This window comes from Elephantulus edwardii, unplaced genomic scaffold (assembly GCF_000299155.1).
Source record: "Elephantulus edwardii isolate Elephantulus edwardi_28Jun2011 unplaced genomic scaffold, EleEdw1.0 scaffold00080, whole genome shotgun sequence".
Taxonomy (NCBI): Eukaryota; Metazoa; Chordata; class Mammalia; order Macroscelidea; family Macroscelididae; genus Elephantulus; species Elephantulus edwardii.
In genome coordinates this window covers 11,383,993-11,404,021 of record NW_006399830.1, presented here as the reverse complement: position 1 = coordinate 11,404,021, position 20,029 = coordinate 11,383,993, and the positions used below count along the sequence as shown (strand labels likewise).

Here is a 20,029-nt window from a genome sequence, read left to right as displayed (position 1 = left end):
GGCTGTGCCAGGCCGCACCCCTGTCTCCGCGGGATGCGCCCGGAAGGCCCCTCCCTGACCACCCCCATCGATCCCCCCTCCTGGGTCCCAGTGGGCTGCTCTCCAGGCGGCGGAGGACCCCTCTTACATTTCATCCTCGCCTTCCCCATCCCACCCCCGACGGCCACCCTGAGCAGAGGACCCTGGGTCTCCATTTCCTTTCACCCGGGCTGCCCCTTTCCCATCTCGAGCCTGGCCTAGAAAGAAAAAGCGACTGGGGAAGCCTGCACTCTGAGTCCTAGGCATCACTGGACACCTGCAGGGTCCTGTGACCTTGAGCCAGGCCTTCTTCCCCCGTGCCTCAGTTTCCCCATCTGTCCAGTCCACGAAGGGGTAATTGGCCCCTAGTACTGGAAGACAGAGCTGAAATATGTGGTCTCAGGACTTGGAGGCAGCATACTGTCCTCCTGCCAAACCCCTACCTTTTCTCCCTGCACCAAACCCGCAGCCTGCGGTTAGCCTTGGCCTGAGGAAGTCTCATCCCAGCCTCCTTTTCAGCCTCCTTCCCCCCCCAGCTGAGATCCAAGCTTTGGGGTTCCACCACCACTAGTGCTCAAAGACCACTGAGACTCCCCAGCCCAAGGCAGGCCCTGAGGTCTGCATCCCTGGGGTTCCTCCAGTAGCCGCTGGACCAGCTGACCTTTTGCCAAGGCAGCTTCTGACCTCACATAACCTTTCAACTCGGGCCTCCCACTCCAACAGTCCCCCCAGGCTGCTTGGGACAAATGCCCACCTCCCTACCTCTGCTCTTTTATCCCCCCCCCTTGGGGGTCAGCACAGGCTTTCTCCTGGAGCCTGGCAGTGTGACCAGACAAGCCTTGCCCCTCTCTGGAGTTCAGTCTCCTCATTTGGGTGTGGCGGTGGGGCTGGCATGGGGGTCTTGTGAGGCCCTTCCAGTCCAGGTACCAGACCCCAGGGATGACTAAGCATGCCTCATGGCTGATTTGAGGAACTGCCAAGCCACCTGGAACAGGTCTGAAAGTGTCGAGCTCGCCAGCCCCAGCCCCTCACCAGAGCAGTGCATGGCCGCATCTGAGCTGAGGCCTGTCCCTCTGTGCTTGCTGTCCTTCCTCTCCTCTAGGCCACCACCCAGGATGTCCCACCTCAGCACTGTCCACGTCCTGCCCTTGAGGGTCTTGTTAGCCCCTCTTCTTGGGCAGGCAGGGCCCAGAGAGGAAGAAAGCCCTGAGTGGCAGAGTGGTGGACATATGATCCTCTGCTCAGATACAAATAAGGAAACTGAGGCCCAGAGATGCTTGACAGCAGCCATTGTCTCAGCCAAGCTCAGACCAGTCCTCTGCAGGCACTCCTGCCCATGAGGTCACAGGGGCGGCTGCATCTGCACCCCCTCCTAAGAATGCTCCCCAACTCCCTTCTCACCCCTGCAGGAAGCGAGCTGCCCGTGTGTGCGAGCTGCGGCCAGAGGATCTACGACGGCCAGTACCTCCAGGCCCTGAGTGCTGACTGGCATGCGGACTGCTTCAGGTAGGACAGGGCAGGCTGGTGGCAGCGGAGAGCGGCCAGAGAGCAGAGGCCAGGCAGCTGGGCAGGGCAGCTGAGTGTCCTCTGTGGGGCAGTATCTCACTGTGATTTCAGCAGGTCCCCCTCTCTGACCTCAGGTTCCCCATCTGAAAAAGGCAGATTTTGACAAGATGCCTAAAGTCCCGTCTATTTTGTCATTCTAGACCTCTGTGGAGAGGAGAAACCCCATTTCAGCTGGTGACACCCATGTTTGGTGGTCCTGGCTAGGGGTAGGGAAAAGAGAAAGTGAGGGTCTTGCTTTTCAGGTACCCATGCCCCCCAGTGGGAGACCAGCCATTCTTCTTGGGGAGTCCTAGGCGGTCATGAAGGTGCACACCAGCAGGACAAGACCCCTCCCTTCAGATAGGCTCCCAAGTGCACACGGGTGTGTTGGCATGGTGGCCGAGGACACAGGAACCCAGAGGTGAAGATACACAGTCCTGAGAAACTGGGTGCAGAGGTCTCAAAACATGCAAATCTCTGGGTGGAGACAGTTCCAGGTAGAGGGTCTGGGGGTGCAAAGTATGGAACTGTATGACCAGCCAGTCAGATGGAGAAGTGCCGTGACGGGGACATGAAGCTGTAAGTCCAGCCCGGACGGGGCACTGGCCACCCGCTGGAGGAGTTCAGGCTTGAAGCAGTGGGAGGTTGTGCTTTGTCTTTTATTGAACAATAATATCTAACTTTTTTACATTTAGCAAGGGCCACGTTCTGTCCCATTCACCATGCCGAGTTAAATATTGTTTCCATTTTACCCAAGCAAAGTGAGACTCTGAGAGATTAATTCAGACAGAGACACAATCTGGGAGGAAGGTGAACACTCAGAGCTCACACCGGCTCACGAGATCAGAGAAGGGGAAGGCGCTCGCCCTGAGGTTCCAGATCAGATGCCCAGGCAGGGGGCATCAGGGAGGACCGGGGCCCTGGCAGGCAGCGAAGACCCTGTATGCAAAGGCATGAGGCAGGGGGGGACCAGCGTGCAGGTGGAGCAAACAGGACCAGCCCTTCGGGTTGGAACAGACGGGGGGATGGAGGAAGTGATGAGGAGGCAAACTTGGGATCCGTTTCTGCAGATCTGGGTGCCAAGGCCTTCTGGGATCTCCCCTGAAAGCAGCAAGGCCCTGGGGAGGATTTCTGCGAGTGGAGGAGGGTCGTGGGTGGATGTGCTCATTGGAGAGGGAAGTTCAGCGTCTAAGCCTGTAAGTTCTGAGCCAGGAGAGAGACTGAAGGTGGAGGATTTCAGTTACAGACCGCATGATATTTGGCAGGTCTTGGTCGCACCAGGCATCATACATTGAACACTCACTGAAGTTACAGCAGGAAGCCTTTGCCAAGACTGAGTGGGGAGCTTGGGTAGCCTGGCGGGTAAGGCGTTGTGCTGCCAACCCAAAGGCCTTCCGTTTGAATCCTTGAAGCTTCCAGCTGCTTTGAGGGAGTATGATGGGCGGTCACCTCCTGTGTGATCTGCAGCCTCCGAAAGCCTGCTGCAGATGAGCCGTGAGGCAGTTCCCACAAGACAGCAGTGAGTGAGTGAGTGGAGACTGTATGGACGGAACCTTGGCTGTGCAGTGGGCTAAGAGAGGACCGCTACATAAAGGTGGTTGGTTCAAACCCGCCAGCTCCACGGGAGAAAAATAAAGCAATCTGTTCTTAAAAGTCACAGCCTTGGAAACCCAGTGGGACAGGTCTAGTTTGGCTGTTCTGTGGGGTCTCTGTGTCAGAATCAACTCGACTGCAGTGAGTTTGGTGATAAAGAGATGTTGGGGTGCTCATTGTCATCAGCTAGACCCCCAGTCGGAGGGATCTTGTGCGTTAACGGAAGGAAGTGCTGGCCGGTCCTGCGCCGTCCTCACGATGGTGGGTGAAACTTGAATTTGAGTTGTCAGGGCTGTTGTGCTGGCCCATCTCACAGAGGGTTTTCATCACTTTACCTATATGACGCCCTTTACTGTCAGGCCATGGGGGATGCCATGATTGGTCCAATCTTACCATCAGAAACAGCGGCTCAAGGAACTCAAGTAACTTGCTGAAAGCTGCACAGCCAAGAGTCACAATGCAAACCTAGGTCTGTCTGAGACCTAGTATGGTAGATTGAGGGGGGAAGTGGGGACTGTAGGGAGGCATAGGGGCCTGGAGGCACCTGCCCGGTGTCACCAGGAGAGGACAAGGCTCCAGGTGGGGACAGTAGGGAGGAGGCATGTTGGGGGACTGTCCTCTGTGTGGCAGGGACAGTGGGGAGACTCCCACATGAGGGTGGACCCCCACGTCTTGGCAGTGAGAACTATTGTTTCTCTTCCGTGGCACCATGAGTCTTCCTCCTTCCCATACCCACCTGGAGGGGGCCTGCTGGCCTGCTCCATGTCTAAAAGGCATCTAAAGACTGAAGTCTCTGGCCCGCCAGCCTGCTCTTGGCAAAGGCTCAGCTTGGTCCCCTTCTAGAAGCTTCTCAGCGCTGAGACATTTGGCCTCACTTGAGTGACACCAAGACCTAGTCTCTCCCAGGTACTTTGGGAGGAGGGATGTGCCCTGAGGGGCTGCACCCCCCTGAGTGGGGGAAGGGGAGACACTGCACCCACTTCTGGGTTCTGCCTCCGGCTCTTCCTGAATCAGGAACCTCCTCGGGGCCCCTGAATTAAAACACTCTCCCAACAACCCAGTGAGGGATTACTATAAAGAAACTGAAGCTCAGGTTTTAATAACTTGTCCAGAGTCTCAAGGTGAGGGGCAGAGTCAGCCCATACCTACAGACTGGCTTCAGAGCATGGCGCCAGCCCAGTCCCTCCCAGGTTACCTGGGACCCTGGCCTGCAGGGGAGGAAGCACCCCTTCTTGATGGAGGGAAGACATTGAAGGAATAAATACCCCATCAGATTCTAGGATTCATTAGCACTCTGAGCCATGACTTTCAAGCAGGGAGTTGAATGAAGGCAGGGAGCATCCCTAAGCGTGAGAGTGAAGAGCATTTGAGACTGGGAACTGCATGTGCAAAGGCCCTGAGGTAGGAGTGTGCTTGGTGTCTTAGAGGAGTAGCCTGAAGGCCAGTGGGGCTGGGCTCAGCTCATAGGTGCGTGAGTACTCAGGGCAATGGTCCCAGGCAGTGGTGGCCTACACTATACTTATTGTCTAGCTCTATACCCAGAGTACCTGTCTGCCTCTGGGGCCCTGTCCTTGCTGTGTCAGGCATGTCAGCAGAGACAGACCCATGGGGACAGGTGACTCCAAAAGGCCATAGGCTGGTCTGGGCTGGAGCCAAAATGTGTGGAAGCCCCCAACTGTCTCACTGGTCACCCCAGGGCTCACTCTCCCTTTCTCTGTCCGGATGACCCCACCTCCTGTGGGTCCCACATCCCTGAAGTTCCAGCCAGGTCCAGCTGCCTCTTCTGGGAGGCCTCTTTCCAGAAGCCTCTTGTGCATGTGCCTTTAGGCAGTTGTCGCTGCAGTAACATCTCCCTGGAGGTGGAGTGGCCCGCCCAGGGCGTGGAGGGCTTGCCTTGCACCAGGCAGGCACAGCTCTGGTCCAGCCTCCTCTCTGTGGGGGCCCTTTCAGGACAGGAAGATATACTACTGTCCTTGGCAGGCCACTTCTGTTCCCTTGGGGGCAGCACCGGAAGAAGAAGCTGCTTTCAGGCTTGTCCCTGTCCCCAGAGAGGCCCTCTGGTTGGTGCCTTTGTAGAGGGGAGCCTCTAGGGCGTGCAGCCTGCGTGCTGGCCACAGCCTCAGCCTGGGGACAGAACCTAGATCCCTCCCCTACACACGCAGCTCAGCTCAAGGCCCTACAACTCCTTCCTGTTTCAGGCTCAGTCCAAATCTCTGTGCCCCCACGTTGCTGGTTGCTGCGTCTCCCTGGCCAGCCAGCCCCACCCTCAGTGGCCTCCAATCCTCAGGGCCCAGAGTGGGTTGGGTAAGCTGGTCAGGCCCACCCCTGCCTTCCCTTGAAGCTGCCAGAGGCCCCTGCCGGCTGCAAAGGATGCTAGCCTCGATCCTTAGTAGGCGCCACTTCCTCAGAGGGGCCAAGTAAGTGGCAAACCCTCCTCCCTACCTGTCCTGGGCCCCAGACCAGGCCCTTGGGGTGAGGGTGGGGAGCATTAATGGGTCGTACCCACCTGGGTCCTGCCAGGGAGGCAGGAGAAATGAAACTACTCGGTCACTGTGGCCTGGTTTTGGGGGGTGGGGGTGTCGTGAGGTGCCGTAGAAGTTTCTGACCTTTCGAGAACAGGTTCCTTGGGATATAAGGCTGGACACTACTGTCTTCCCTCTGGTATTGGGGGATCGATAGATGGAGCCCACACTTGTCCACTGAGGGTGCTGCTGGCCTTTGCCTGGACTCCTGTCTGGCTCAGAGACGATACCTAACGACCAGAGGGACTGGACCCCCAAACTCTCAATACCTAGCACTTCTTTCTTGGTAGCCTCTGTGGGAGCAAGTGTCAGACGCCCGGACAGGTCAAGGGCTTCCAGCAGCAAAGGTCCACTGAGGCCGGCAGGGGTCAGCCACTAAGCTGCCTGGGTGCCCTGGCCAAACGGGAGTCCAGGAAGGGGCCTTGGGGCAGTTCTGAGGATGCTGGGAGGACAAGGCGGAGTGCAGGCAGGAGCTGGCCACGGTGGGACAGCTAAGTGTCCTCTTTGCCATGATGAGAAGACCTCAAGGCCAGTGTCAGTGGGACCAGCGGGACGACTAAGGCTGATGGTGGAGCAGGGGGGCCAGAGGGAGAGGAACTCTCGCGACACGAGGTGACTCATTGCTGGGTCTTCCATAGCTGAGCGGCCCACAGAGGCAACAGCGATGAAGGCTGAGTGAGCAGAGGGTGGGCGTTTCCAGGCAGGAGGAGAGCATTCACCGCCGGGCAGACTGGAGGCAGAGGGCCTGCTTCCGGCAGGGTCGGGGTGACACCACTGCGAGTGTGTGTTGGGTGTCGTGTCTGGTTGTGTCTGGGTGGTGGGAGGCGAATGAATCACCGCGGGTGTAATCTGCTTGGGGGTGCGAGGTCACGAACGCGCCACCCTTCTGTGGAGAACAGCATCCCCCGCCGTGGGCCAAGCGCACCCCACTTGCAGAGGAGGAGCTTCTGGGGGTCCCACTTCCCTGCCCTCCTGCCTGGGCTCTGGGGTTCAAGTTGGAGCTGCAGGGCAGTGACGTCATGGCTCCAGCAAGCTATCTTGAGCATCCCAGGGGTGTCCTGGCTTGGGGGCCCCTCGCTCTCTGCTCCCACCTGGGGTAGGGGGCATGCGGAGAGTGCGCTCACGCCCCCTCCCTTTGTGGTTGCTCCATCACCACATACCTCTGAACCCCAGCATTCTGTGCGCCCCCAGCTCCTCGCAGCGGCTCCCCTCCCCCTGCAAGATTCTAAACAATAGGGAACTGACTGGATCCTCTTAAAGGAACAGTGTCCCACTGCCGTCTGCCTGCTGTCCTGCCTGTCATCACCAGCCTGTCCCCTTCCGGGTCTCCTCCACCCACCACATTAACCCGCAGCTCTGGTAGCCAGCCCAGTGGTAGCTGCCCTGGCCTTGCAGGGTCCAGGCTCTCCTGCCTGGCTCCATCCAGGATGCTGCTCTGCATAGATGGAACCAGGGCCCTCCTGCCCCTGTGTGAGCCTAGAGCATCGCCCACATGCTGTGTCCTGAATACACAGCAGGACCCTGGGCTTGGTAGAACCCTTGGTGGACCCTTGCCTGAGGTCGTGGAGGAGGGGCAGCATGCTCTCCCTGGGAGGTGGAGCTCCTGGTCACCACTCCCACCTCGGGTAGGAAGAAACCCGGGCACGAGGGCCTAAATGTTCCCCCAGTGTGGCACCTAGGAGCTGGTGCCCTGCCAGCCAGGCCTCCCTGCTGGTTCCTCCCAGTGAGGCTGGGGCCCTGGCCTTGTTGACTTCGCACAGCTGGGCCTCCCACAGGTCCTACACCTCCCAGAGTGGCTGCTTATCCGAGGACCTCCCCCCCACCCCAGGCAGTGTTCTAGCCAAGTAGGAGGGGGTCACTTGGCTGAGCAGAGGCAGCACCTGGGAGGCTCACTGGGGCCCTGACTGACCCTCACTTCACAGAACCCTTCTCTCCTAGAGTCTTATCAAACAGGAAGGAGCTTTGTAGAACCCCTGCTGCCCTACTGTGTGACCTTGAATGTTTAGATCCACATTGTATCATTTCCCTGCCTCCCTCATGGTGACCTTTGAGGATTTAAGTAAACTCAGTCACGGAGAGAGATTCTAGCGCACAGTCAGTCTTCACAGCTCCAGCAGGTCACTGCCCTCATGCCCCTGACGCCCTGACGTTGCGGGGGGGGGGGGGGATGGCCTCGGGTTTGTTCATTCTACCCCCTCATCCTGGGCTTCAGGTCTCCTTCCTCCCTCCACGTGGCTGGGGAACCAGGACAAGTCACACGTGACTCAGCACGCCATCGTCCTGTCCTGACAAGGACGGACGCTCCATGAGAAGCCTGGCCCTCATCCCTGGGTCTCTCTGAAGGGAGAGGCTTAATGAGCGGACCAGCAGGTGGGATCGGTGCTCAGGGCCCAGACACAGTGACCGTGGACAGTTGTACACTGCACAAAGGCGTTGGCAGAGAGGCCTCAGGCAGTGGGGCTCCCCTAGCCAAGCCCCACGCTGTTGTGGCACATCCCCAAAAGGATTTGTCGTTTTCTGTCTTACAGAAGCTCTCACAGGCTGTGCCCCAGGGTGGGGGTGGGAGAGGGCAGTCCTGAGCCCCCGCCCCCCTCTTGCCCACAGGTGTTGCGAGTGCAGCGCCTCCCTGTCACACCAGTACTACGAGAAGGATGGACAGCTCTTCTGCAAGAAAGACTACTGGGCCCGCTATGGCGAGTCATGCCATGGGTGTTCAGAGCACATCACCAAGGGGCTGGTCATGGTGAGTGCCCTCCCGGGGTGCTGTCCTGGCTCCAGGGCTCTCTCCTGCCCATCCCTTGTTCTTCTCTCCACTGGCTGGCTGCTTCCCCACACTGAGACCTCAGTGACCCACTCACCAGGCCCCCAACAGTGGCCCAGGGCAGCCCTTCTTTTTTTCTTATTTGCATGAAGAATTTTTTTAAAGACTTTTTTATTATTATTTGAGTGAGCATTTACAAAGCATGTTGGTTTTTCATTAAATCATCGATGCTTTTTCCCCATTAATTCATTATTGCATTTTTCTCCCTACCCACCCATCTCCCCCAATTCACTCTTCTATTATTATTATTATTATTATTAAATTTTATTGGTTTTAATGAACATTTACAGAGATTTTGGGTTTTCATTCATTCATTGTTGCACTGTTTTCTCTACCCTCCTCCCCAGTTCGTTCTTCTTTTTTTCCCCCCCCCGAATGTCTGTTTTAATTGTCCAATTGCCACAGTGCTTGTCAAAGCCAGTTCTGATTAATCTCCTTTGTAAGTGTGTTCTTTGCCATTCTCTATCACTCCTCCCTGAGAGAGACTTCACCCTGATTCATAAGGAAAAGGGGATGGCGTATTCTCTTAGCTACTTCCTTCTGAAAAGGGACGCTGTAGGTTTCAGGGTTCACTCTTCCTTTTGAAAAGTAAGAGAAAAATCTTTTCATTGTTATACAGTCCCTCCCCCCAAGTGCACTCCACTATGCAGCCTTCATTCTGGACTCCTGTCATGATGATAATATCTAGTCATATATCCTTTTTAAACAGTTCTCTCTCTCATCTGTTTCAATGCAGTATGCATTATTTGTCCCCTCTTTCTGAGTCTCCCCTTAACCCCGATGTCAGTCCTGTTTTACAACAATGGCACTATGCAGTATTTGTCTTTTTGTGACTGAGATATTTCACTCAGCATAATGTCCTCCAGGGTCACCCCTTTTGTATAATATTTCATGAGTTCCTTGTTTTTCACTGCAGCGTAGTATTCCATTGTGTGAAATATACTGCAGCTTCTCTATCCATTCGTTTGTTGATGGGCGCTTAGGTTGTTCCCACCTCTTTGCTACTGTGAACAAGGGCAGCCTTTCTAGAGGGTAGAACTATGGGGCTTGGAGGGACTGCTGAGCTGGATAGTTACCCTTTGCCCTCCCAGGTGGCCGGAGAGCTGAAGTACCACCCCGAGTGTTTCATCTGCCTCACATGCGGAACCTTCATCGGAGACGGGGACACCTACACGCTGGTGGAGCACTCCAAGCTGTACTGGTGAGTGTGCACGTGTGTACAGGGTCTTCTCCATTCCCACGCCATCGTCCTGCTGGGAGTCAGGCTGGGCTAGGAGAGTCCGGGGTGACTGATAAAGCTGGATTCCAGCACAGGCCTTGATCCCACATGGCCTTTAGTGACCTCATCCTGAGTGAACTTATCCCCGGCTTTGTTCTGCTCAGCTCACAGCACAGCAGAAACTAGACAAACCCACAGTGCCTGTGCCGCACAGAGGGGCTGGGGCCGAGCGGAGGGGCGGGGCCTAGAGAGGGGGCGGGGTCGAGCGGAGGGGCGGGGCCGAGCGGGGCATACCCAGTCCCTGCTTGCAGGCCATTCATTCTTCTCCTTCCTGCCTGCCTGCTCCTTAGAGGAGCAAGCAGAGCGAGAAAGGGCCTGGGCTGGTGGCTGGAGGGAGTGCTGATGCTGCTGGCTGACCTGACACCTTCCTCCTACGACACTGCAGTGGGCACTGCTACTACCAGACGGTGGTGACCCCAGTCATCGAGCAGATCCTGCCTGACTCCCCTGGCTCCCACCTGCCCCACACGGTCACCCTGGTCTCCATCCCAGCCTCGGCGCATGGCAAGCGAGGCCTCTCCGTATCCATAGACCCCCCTCATGGCCTGCCTGGCTGCGGCGCAGAGCACTCCCACACCGTCCGCGTCCAGGGGTGAGTGGCGGATGGGCCAGGGCCTTCGATGCTCTAGGTGGGTGGCAACTGTGGGGCTGGGGGCCTTGAGAACAGGGAAGATTTTGGGTGCAGATGACAACCTGGTATAATAGGTGGCTTGTTCCGTTATTACTCTGATAACTTTCACAAGTGGTGGACAAAATAAAAAACATTAGCTTTTAATCTACCAGAGAACTAGCAAGGTGTAATCCTTTGGGAGTTGAATCCATTGATCGCCCAAAGGTGGCCCTCTCTGGAAGTTTGAATCCATCAGCTGCTCTTGGAACAAAGATGGCAGCCTCCTTCCTTGTGATTTACAGCCTCCCAAAACGTGCTGGAGGGTCAGCTGTGAGTCAGCTCTGACTTGACCACAGTGAGTAAGTCAGTGAAGAACTAACAGAGGAGGGAATAGGGGTATCCGTGGAACACTGAAGGCAGGTATGTCCTGACGGCTCATCTGAATGAAGGAACTGGAAGTTTCTATTTTCACGTCCGTTTCTGGCTGCTCAGAGCCCTAACGTGGCTAAAGAAATTAGTCTAATGACAGAGAACTGCACTCATAAAGCAGGAACACCCCGCCTCAAGTGCCCTTAGGGTAGAAGTGATGAGAGATAACCAAACTTCCCAGCAGTGCTCCAGTTCCCAGCTCTCAGAACGGTAAGGTAAATTTTTATTCTGATTGACTCCCCGAAAATTCATAAACCTGGATTTCAACCTAAATTCATACACTGGGGTAGTTTTAAGAACCCGCAGACAAAGTTGCATGGGGCAGTGGATGAAGCTCCTTCCAGGAGGAGCCCACCTCCAAACCTCACTGCCTGGACTTGGAGAACAGCGGGGTGTCAGCATGAAGATAGCACTGGGGCTTATGGAGTGTTTCCTGGATGTTAAGATGCGTGGCCAGAAACCTCTAGTCAGGGAGCTCTGGTGGCCTAGTGGCAAGAAGCTGCCCTGCAATCCCGAAGGCACACAGTTCAAATCCGCCAGATGCTCCACTGGAAAATGAGGGGCAATCTCCCCCTATGCCAGTTGGATCTGATTTGACTGTACACACACACACACACACACAAAAGAAACTCTGGACATGAAGTGAGGTGCTGTGTGTAAGGGTCCACAGAAGTAACAAACCCACAAAAAACCTCAGCAGAGGTTTATCAGAAAGTGTCAAACTGTGAAATTTAATGTGTTGTAATAATTAAGATCCTTAACTTGGAACAGGTCCAGAAAAATTAGGGCAGAAATAGTGATTACTATAAATCTTAATGTAAAGTGTTTGTTGGTTGCTATTTTTTTGAAAGCTAAAGAAGCTTTATTACGGGGGCTCCCAGGCAGGATTTCTTGTCTAGAGAGAGATTAATGTAAGGTTTTAACAGAAAAGTTTAAGACAGTTAAAGAAAGAACTAGAGAGACAAAGAATGAGAACTGAAAACTTAAAAATATCTAGAGAGGGGAAAAAAATCTGAAGAATGGCATAGACCGTCTCCTCTTTGGCATCCCAGAGGAAAACAGATCCTAAAGGAAGAGGCAGAATGTGACGATGTCATGACAGGACCCCTCAGAACTGATGCTAGACAGTGATTCACAGACTCTGGCCCAGTAAGTCCCAAACAGCAAAGTAGAAAACTGCCCGTGGGTACACTGAGCTTGGTGTTCTAGACCAAGAGCTAAAGAAAATACTTTATTGCACCCGTCTCCCCCAGTTGGACGGAATCCCTTCAGAGAAAGGACACTTAGATTGAGTTCTGATTCTTCAAGAAGCAATGGAAGTCCGAAAGCAGTGAGATGATGCTTGCAGTGCACTAAGTGAAAAAACCATCAGCTGCAAGAATGAGGGTGCTATGTCCTACTAAGAACTTAGTGGGCTTGGCATCTTGGTGCGGAGGTCTAGGATCTGGGTTTCACGGTGCGTCCCAGTTATTTGGCCTAATAACATGTTTGGTGCTTCTGTTCCACCTCCTCCTGGTTTAGAGCCTGGAGTCTTAAAAGCTTTTAGGGTGGAGTAATTGGTTTCTATTTGCCTAGAGCAATAAAGAAAAAATGTTAGAAACAGGGAGGAGACGGAACATGTAATTAATTCTCTGCATGAACAACTGCTTTCTTTGCCTTGAAACCAGAACTGGACGGTACCCAGATGCCATTACTAAACATTTGGATCAAAGATTCTATAAAAGAACCTTGGCCAAAGACGGGAAAATACAGACCAGAACGTCACATTCTTATAGGATTGAGATTTTCTGGAGGCTGTATGAACTCCTGAAACCTGTCCAGAGATCATTATGTCTTGAATCAAATGCATCCCCTGAAGGCATCTTTAAACCATTAGCTGAACAATTTAGCTGAACTAGTAAAAAATGTCTGCCTTGAGCATTCTGCCCTAGGTGAACCACATGTAGATGTCTATCTCCAATCTGAATGGTAACCTGTTAATTTCCCCCATAAACAGCATAATGTGGAAGGGGAAAGGACTCCATGGAATCAGATTGACAACAGCAATTCAAAAGGCTAGATGGGAATCTCAGGAGGAAGTAAATTAATGGGACTGAGGGAGGGACAGTTCAGAAAAGGAAAGGGTTGTACACCATGCATATAATCTGTGCTGCTGGACCTTACCTGGAGAAAGGGTTGAACCCCTCCGCTGTGTATACGCCCACAGTAATGAAAAATGAAGTTTCTGAAACAAGAATGTGGGTGAAATAAAGGCTTGTTAATGCAGAAAAGTTCTCCGGATTTGATCCTAGCAGATCATACCAAAAAAAGACCAGTGAGCCAAGAAGAAATGATGGTATAAAGTGGCATAGACAGTACGTAATGTGTACGGTGGAGTCCCCGGTTGGTGCCAACAGTTAAGCCCTACCAGCTGCTTAGAAAGGTCGGCAGTTCAAACCCACCCAGAGGTGCCTCAGAAGCCCTGGCGTTGTATTTCCAGACGGTCCCAGCCTTGGGAATCCTGTGGGGTCACCGTAAGCAGGCGTCACCTGATGGCGTCCGCCAGCAGCAGTACTGGTACATGTTGGAGTTTTACCAACTGTCTTGAAGTTGTTCTTTATAGCAGGCTTTCCCCACTTAAGGAAAGAGCATGACCCTCCATTGTGCTTAACTGCTACATCTTCTAGGTATCTTTTTTTTTTAATTATTTTAATGAATATTTACAGAGATTTTGGATTTCCATTCATTCATTGTTGCACTTTTCTCCCTTCCCAGCCCTTCCCTCCCCCACCCCTCCCCAGTTCGCATGTCTCTTTGAAAAGTAAAAGAAAAATTCTTTCTTTGGTATACAATCCCCCTCCCACCACCCCGAGTACACTCCACTATGCAACCTTAATTGTGGACTCTTGTGATAACCATAATACCCTATCATATATCGCTTTTAAATTATTCTCTCCCTCATCTGTTTCAATGCAGTGTACATAATTTATCCAGTTTCTCTCAGTGTTACCCCAACCCTGATGTCAGTCCCATTCTACAACAGTGGCACCATGTAGTATTTGTCCTTTTATGACTGAGATATTTCACTCAGCATAATGTCCTCCAGAGTCACCCATTTTGAATAATATTGCATGAGTTCCTTGTTTTTCAATGCAGCGTAGTATTCCATTGTGTGAATATACCACACTTCTCTATCCATTGTTTGTTGATGGGTAGGTATCTTTTAACCTGTGTTAATTCCTTAGTTTCATGACCTTGACCTTTTTAAAGGGTACCAGCTGTTGGGTAGCATTCCCCTCAGTCTGGGCTGGACTGACACTTTGTCTTCATTAGATTTGGGTTCCGTGTTGCGTGAGTTGAAGAGCAAGGATGTCCATTTAAAGGCAAAGGCATGCTTGGCCCGAGCCATGGTGTTTACAGTTGGACAGTGACTGAGGAAGACCAAAGGAGAGTCAGCGTCTTTGAATTGTGATGTTAGAGTATTAGATCTTTTTTTTTTCTTAAAGAAAGAGAATTTTTTATTAGCATTGTTACAGACAATGCGTTACATACGAACTGATCCTTCAGTTCGTATGTAAGCCTGCTATAAAGAACAACTTCAAGACAATTGGTAAAACTCCAACATGTACCAGCACTGCTGCTGGCGGACGCCTTCAGGTGACACCTGCTTACGGTGACCCCACAGGATTCCCAAGGCTGGGACCATCTGGAAATACAATGCCAGGGCTTCTGAAGCACCTCTGGGTGGGTTTGAACTGCCCACCTTTCTAAGCAGCTGGTAGGGCTTAACTGTTTGCACCAACCGGGGACTCCACCGTACAACCCCAACCAAGCTTTAAGCAGAGAAATCAGTGTTAGATCTTAAAGTTCCCATGGACTGCCGAAGAACCCCAGCGTGCATCAGACGCCGTGCAGCCAGAGTCCTTCCGAGAGACAAGGATGGTGACGCTTGGTCTCACAGACTTTGGACATGTTGTCAGGAAGCGCCAGTCCTGGGAAAAGGCGAGGGTCAGTGAAAAGAGGGAGACCCTCAAAAAGACAGACTGACACAGTGCACTTGAGACTGGTGTAGATGGCCAGGCCGCCACAGGACAGGACAAAGTTCAGATCTGTTCATAGGTCCCTTGGAGCTGTCATCCTGATGGCGCCTAACAACAGCTGGGTAGGTGACGCCAGGTCCTTCTGGTCCTGTCTCAGGGGGTGGCCCACGTGCCATTTCTGATCAGTATGAATTCTGTGAAGAGACTGTTCCCAAGCACCTGCCGCCAAATGCTCTCACATCCGTGTGTGATGCGTTACCTGGACCCATTCTTGCTTCAGTGGCTACAAAATGGTGATTCTTCTGACTCTTGCACTTTCTCCTGCTTTTACAAATTGGCTTTCAACGCTGAGGAAGTGCTTCACCCCAAGAAGATACAGGGTCTTCAATCATGCAGGATTTTTGTACATTGGTCTTTCCTACGGTCGCAGCCTCCCCTCTGCCCCCTGCCCCACCCCAACTCGTCTCAGTTTCAGGGAGGCTAGGGCAGGAGCGAAAAAGAACATTCCTGAAAAAGCTTGTGTAAATGCAGACTGAAAACCTGCTGAGTGAAGTCAAAAGATAACAGTAAGGAAGCCAATTGTGGCCGTTTGGCTGTTCTGTGAGTAGCCTTTGGCCCCAGCAGAGCCCACGCCAGTAGCTGCAGCCTCCTGAGAGCAGCCTGCTGCCCCTTTCTGCCAGTTCAGTAGTGAGAGCCTTTGCCAGGGCTGCAGAGAACTGAGCATCTAGCCTGGGATGCAGGAGGCAGGTCGCCTTTCTCCGATGCCACATCCACAGCAGACATGAGTAATCTATGCCAGAACTCTTCCTACCTGCCGATTACCTATGATCAGCCCGTCACCCCGGGCCTAGTCCCCTTGACTCCAGTTTCCTGTTGGAGCTCCATCGGGGTGATGGGTGCCTATCTGACCACCACTCTATGCCCACAGAGTGGACCCTGGCTGCATGAGTCCAGATGTGAAGAATTCCATCCACATTGGAGACCGGATCCTGGAAATCAATGGCACACCCATCCGGAACGTTCCCTTGGACGAGGTACAGGGGGCTGGGGCCGGGGACCAGGGATGAAGGTGGTGCCGTTGTGCCTAGTCCCCGCCCTCCTGCCACCTGTGCAGTTGACTCACTTGTCATGTACACATCTGATCTCCCCAGATTGACCTCCTGATCCAGGAAACCAGCCGCCTACTGCAGCTGACCCTCGAGCATGACCCCCATGACACGCTGGGCCACGGGCCAGGCCCCGAACCCAGCCCCCTGGGCTCCCCAGCTCACACTCCCAGTGGGGAGGCGGGTACCGCAGCCCGGCAGAAGCCCGTCCTGTAAGTCATGCTGTTCCCCGGGTGTCCTACCTGCTTCTGCAAACGCTGAAGGTCCCATCCTCCAGGGCACACAGGCTGATGGGGGAGTAGACCTTACAAAAAACGGCTAAGAAAGAAGTGGGAAGATCTCCCCCAGCTGAGTGAGAATGCTGAAGGGGTGCTGGCTGAGGACCGGTAGCTCCGATTGATCAAGGTCAAGGGCGCAGGGGAGAGGCAGGCTCTAAGGCTGGAGCTCCTGGCAGCTCTGGAGTCTTCTCTGCCCATCTCAGGCCCCCCTGAAGAGCACTGCTGCAGGGCTGTGTTTGCACGGATGGCCTGGTGGCCTGTGCAGGGGGGCCTGGGGAGGAGCCCTTGTGATGGGACCCCGTTAGAGGGCTGCTGCACTGGTCCAGGCGGGAGGTGCCTCCTGAGCCGGGGTCACGAGGAGGAAGGCCAGGGGCAGCCCGATCTCAGGGAGCTCTACCAACGGACCTTCCCAGAATGCCAGCCCTTGAGATATTGGTGCCATGCGTTTCCTCATCACCTGCACACATGGCACCCAGGCCACCCCGTGGGCCTTTGTATAGAGGAGTTATGGGCGTCTTGGGGAGGGAGGTCGCCTCTGCACCCTTAGCCCCAAAACAGAGCATCTTACCCAGGACCTCAGGCAGAGGCAGCCGAGGACAGACACTTCCACAGCCCGTCGGTAGGCTTAACCAGGAAGACTGGAAAGAGTGCAGGGAGCTGGATGGGATGAGAGAATGAGGCTGGGGGTTTGAGGCAGCCATGTCACTGATCAGAGGGCGGGACCCAGGGGAGGGGTAGTGGGCAAGGAGAAAGCATCCCCTCCCTGGTGACACATGACTGGGGTCTGTCTCCCCCCCAGGAGGAGCTGCAGCATCGACAGGTCCCCGGTCGCTGGCTCCCTGAGCTCCCCAGCTGCCCTCCGCAAGGACCTGGGCCGCTCCGAGTCCCTCCGCGTGGTCTGCCGGCCGCACCGCATCTTCCGACCGTCGGACCTCATCCACGGGGAGGTGCTGGGCAAGGGCTGCTTTGGCCAGGCCATCAAGGTACGGTGTACCAGGGGTCGCTTAGTGGCAGGGGTGAGTCCATCAGTGCCCCCTCCACACCTCCCCGTGCCCTCCAGGGGTCTGCAGTGGGGTGGCAGGCTTCTGACCTCCCTGCCCAGTACTCTCCTCTGCCATGAACTGGCTAGCACAGGGAGACTGCTCTAGATTGGCCCAGGACTTTATGTGGAACCAACTCACAGCTGACCCACCAGGGGTTTTCAGAGGCTGTAAATTGCACAGGAGCAGATGGCCCACCTCTCTCCTGAAGCCCCAGCTCCCTGAAATTTGCCTGGGCCCCATGTTGAGCTTTAATGTCAGCCTCACAGTGGCCCTGCAGCTGCCTGTCCCCTTGTATGGTTTTCCCCTTACAGTTTCGGAGGGCCTTGAAAGAAGAAAATGATTCACTGTATTAATAGGAACAAAGTGGAGACTTTGAACTGGATTTCAGGAGATAATATTTCTCAGAGCTGCTAGTGTTTCTTGTCAAGCTGAGGCGATTTCAAATTCATCCAGATACCAGCAGCTTCCCCTAGGTGTGACGTAACCTGGCCGTGACCACGTTGGGAGATTCAGGGCTTCCACAGAGGATGTGTGTTCAGACCAAGCCAAACCCATCCTCCCTGGTCCCCTGGCCAAGGAATCATTTGATCTCTAGGAGACAGCCTCGTGACGCAGAGAGAGGGCAGCTCAGGTCCCAGCCACTCCCTTCCCTTTCCTGATAGGAAAGCTGAGCCTCAGTTTCCTCATCTGTACAATGGGCTTTATAACGAAAGGTCTGTAAAGAGTGCCAGGCCTTCTGTCCATCCCCCTGCAGTCCTTGCTGGGAACGAGGCTCCTCCTGCAAGAAGGCTGTCTCCACTGAGTCTGTGTACCCCGCTGTCCCCATGCAGGTGACCCACCGGGAGACAGGCGAGGTGATGGTGATGAAGGAGCTGATCCGGTTCGATGAGGAGACCCAGAGGACCTTTCTTAAGGAGGTCAGCTCACCAGCCTCCATTTCTCAGACACGCCCACGGCCCCCATTCCCGTCCCCACTGAGGGGCTTGATGGCAGAGGGCTCCAGGGGCACATGACACTCAGGCCACGTGTTGAAAGAAGGGAAGGTTTGCAGGGAGGTGGAAAGGACCCAAGTGTACAACCAGGTGTTCCTGGAGTGTCAGGTGGGGACGGGGTGTGGGCGGACCTCCAGACCCAGCCTGTCTGTACTCTGCCAGGTGAAGGTCATGCGCTGCCTGGAGCACCCCAATGTGCTCAAGTTTATCGGGGTGCTCTACAAGGACAAGAGGCTCAACTTCATCACCGAGTACATCAAGGGGGGCACGCTGCGAGGCATCATCAAAAGCATGGTGAGGCCTGAGGCTGCAGCCCTACCCCACCTCCCCCCAATGCCTGCCCCTGGGTGGGGCTCCCCCTGGGTCCTAGGATCTCCGCCTCTTCCCGGGGCCCTCCCAGCCTCGGTTCTGAATCTGAACCCAGCGAAGCAGAGTCCATCTAAGCCAGAAAGAATTGAGGAGGGGCGGCAGGTCCTGGGAGGGCAGCACGCCCTTCTGAGTGGTTGACCCCAGCGGACAGTTTTGGATGCTCAGGGGAACGGAGGGTCTTTGGACCCCTGGACACTTAACCTTTCTGCCCACTTTCCACACCCCGCCCCACCAGTGTGACCCCCTTGACTTATCCTTGCCTGTGTTCCCCCCACCCCTAGGACAGCCAGTACCCCTGGAGCCAGAGGGTCAGCTTTGCCAAGGATATTGCTTCAGGAATGGTGAGTGGGCTCTGGTCTGCCCAGGCCTATGGGCCAGGGTATCTGACCTCACTGGACTCTGGTCTGACCTGGGCTGAGAGAGGTGACCGCTGTAGCTGGCGGGGGGGGGGGGGGATCTGACTCCCCTGGACTCTAGTCTGACGTGGACTGTGGTTGGCAGAGCTGACCCCCCTGAACTCGAGCATGATGTGGGCTACGGGCTGGGGAGAGCTGAACTCCCGGGACTCGAGTCCAATGTAGGCATTGGGATAAGGGAGCTGACCCGACTGGATTCTAATCTAACCCAGCCTGTGAGCTGTGGCCGGGGGCGCGGACCCCACTGCACTCTAGTCTGACATGGTTGTGGGCGCTGACCCACTTAAAAGGAAGTCCTCACCAACTGATTCAGTGTCAGATCTTGCACCATCAGTTCTGTCTAGAAATAGAGCCCACAAGAAGCTTTGAAAGAGTAGAGGGTTTGAGTTCAAGTGGAAGATCACCCCAACTAGCCTGACTGGGGGCAAGAAGGAGATGCGGCCTTGGGGCGGCCAGGGCTGGGCTGGGCTTCACCTCGTCCTCACTTGTGTGTTCCCTGTTCCCCCAGGCCTACCTCCACTCCATGAACATCATCCACCGTGACCTCAACTCCCACAACTGCCTGGTCCGTGAGGTGAGCAGCCCAGCAGCGCCCCCCCCTCCCCGTCAACCACCACACTCCCACCCTGCGAGCCTTCCCCAAACCGGGACCCCCACCACCCCGAGGTGAGGAGATGAAGGCAGGACCACAGCCTGTGGGAAGGAAGGACCTCAGGGTCGGGAGACAGACAGACCTGGGTGTGAGTTTCAGCTCGGTGATTTGTTTGCTGGCTGTGTGACTCTAGTCACTGCACCGACCCTCACCCCCAGCCTCAGCCACATTGACTGCCCAGGAGTCAGAGCGGGTGAGGGAGACAATGACGTGGAGACTGAGGAACGATGATGTGGGTTCACAGAGACCAGCCAGGACAGGATGACCATGGGAACTGGCAGCACCCACAGCTGGAGGGTCCAGAGGAGGCCCGAAGGTGTCAGGCCAGGAAGCTTAG

General features: G+C 54.8%; 1 protein-coding gene across 1 annotated transcript in view; it reads left to right on the top strand.

The window, feature by feature from the left end:
* Nucleotides 1–20,029, top strand: part of LOC102876209 — a 72,176-nt gene that overhangs the window by 47,378 nt on the left and 4,769 nt on the right. The window contains exons 45-55 of the mRNA XM_006889785.1: nt 1,428–1,524; nt 8,283–8,421; nt 9,591–9,700; nt 10,164–10,370; nt 15,765–15,870; nt 15,988–16,154; nt 17,020–17,203; nt 18,094–18,180; nt 18,418–18,549; nt 18,906–18,965; nt 19,549–19,614. Of these exons, the coding sequence (XP_006889847.1) occupies nt 1,428–1,524; nt 8,283–8,421; nt 9,591–9,700; nt 10,164–10,370; nt 15,765–15,870; nt 15,988–16,154; nt 17,020–17,203; nt 18,094–18,180; nt 18,418–18,549; nt 18,906–18,965; nt 19,549–19,614 (1,355 nt within the window). The remainder of the gene's footprint in view (nt 1–1,427; nt 1,525–8,282; nt 8,422–9,590; nt 9,701–10,163; nt 10,371–15,764; nt 15,871–15,987; nt 16,155–17,019; nt 17,204–18,093; nt 18,181–18,417; nt 18,550–18,905; nt 18,966–19,548; nt 19,615–20,029) is intronic.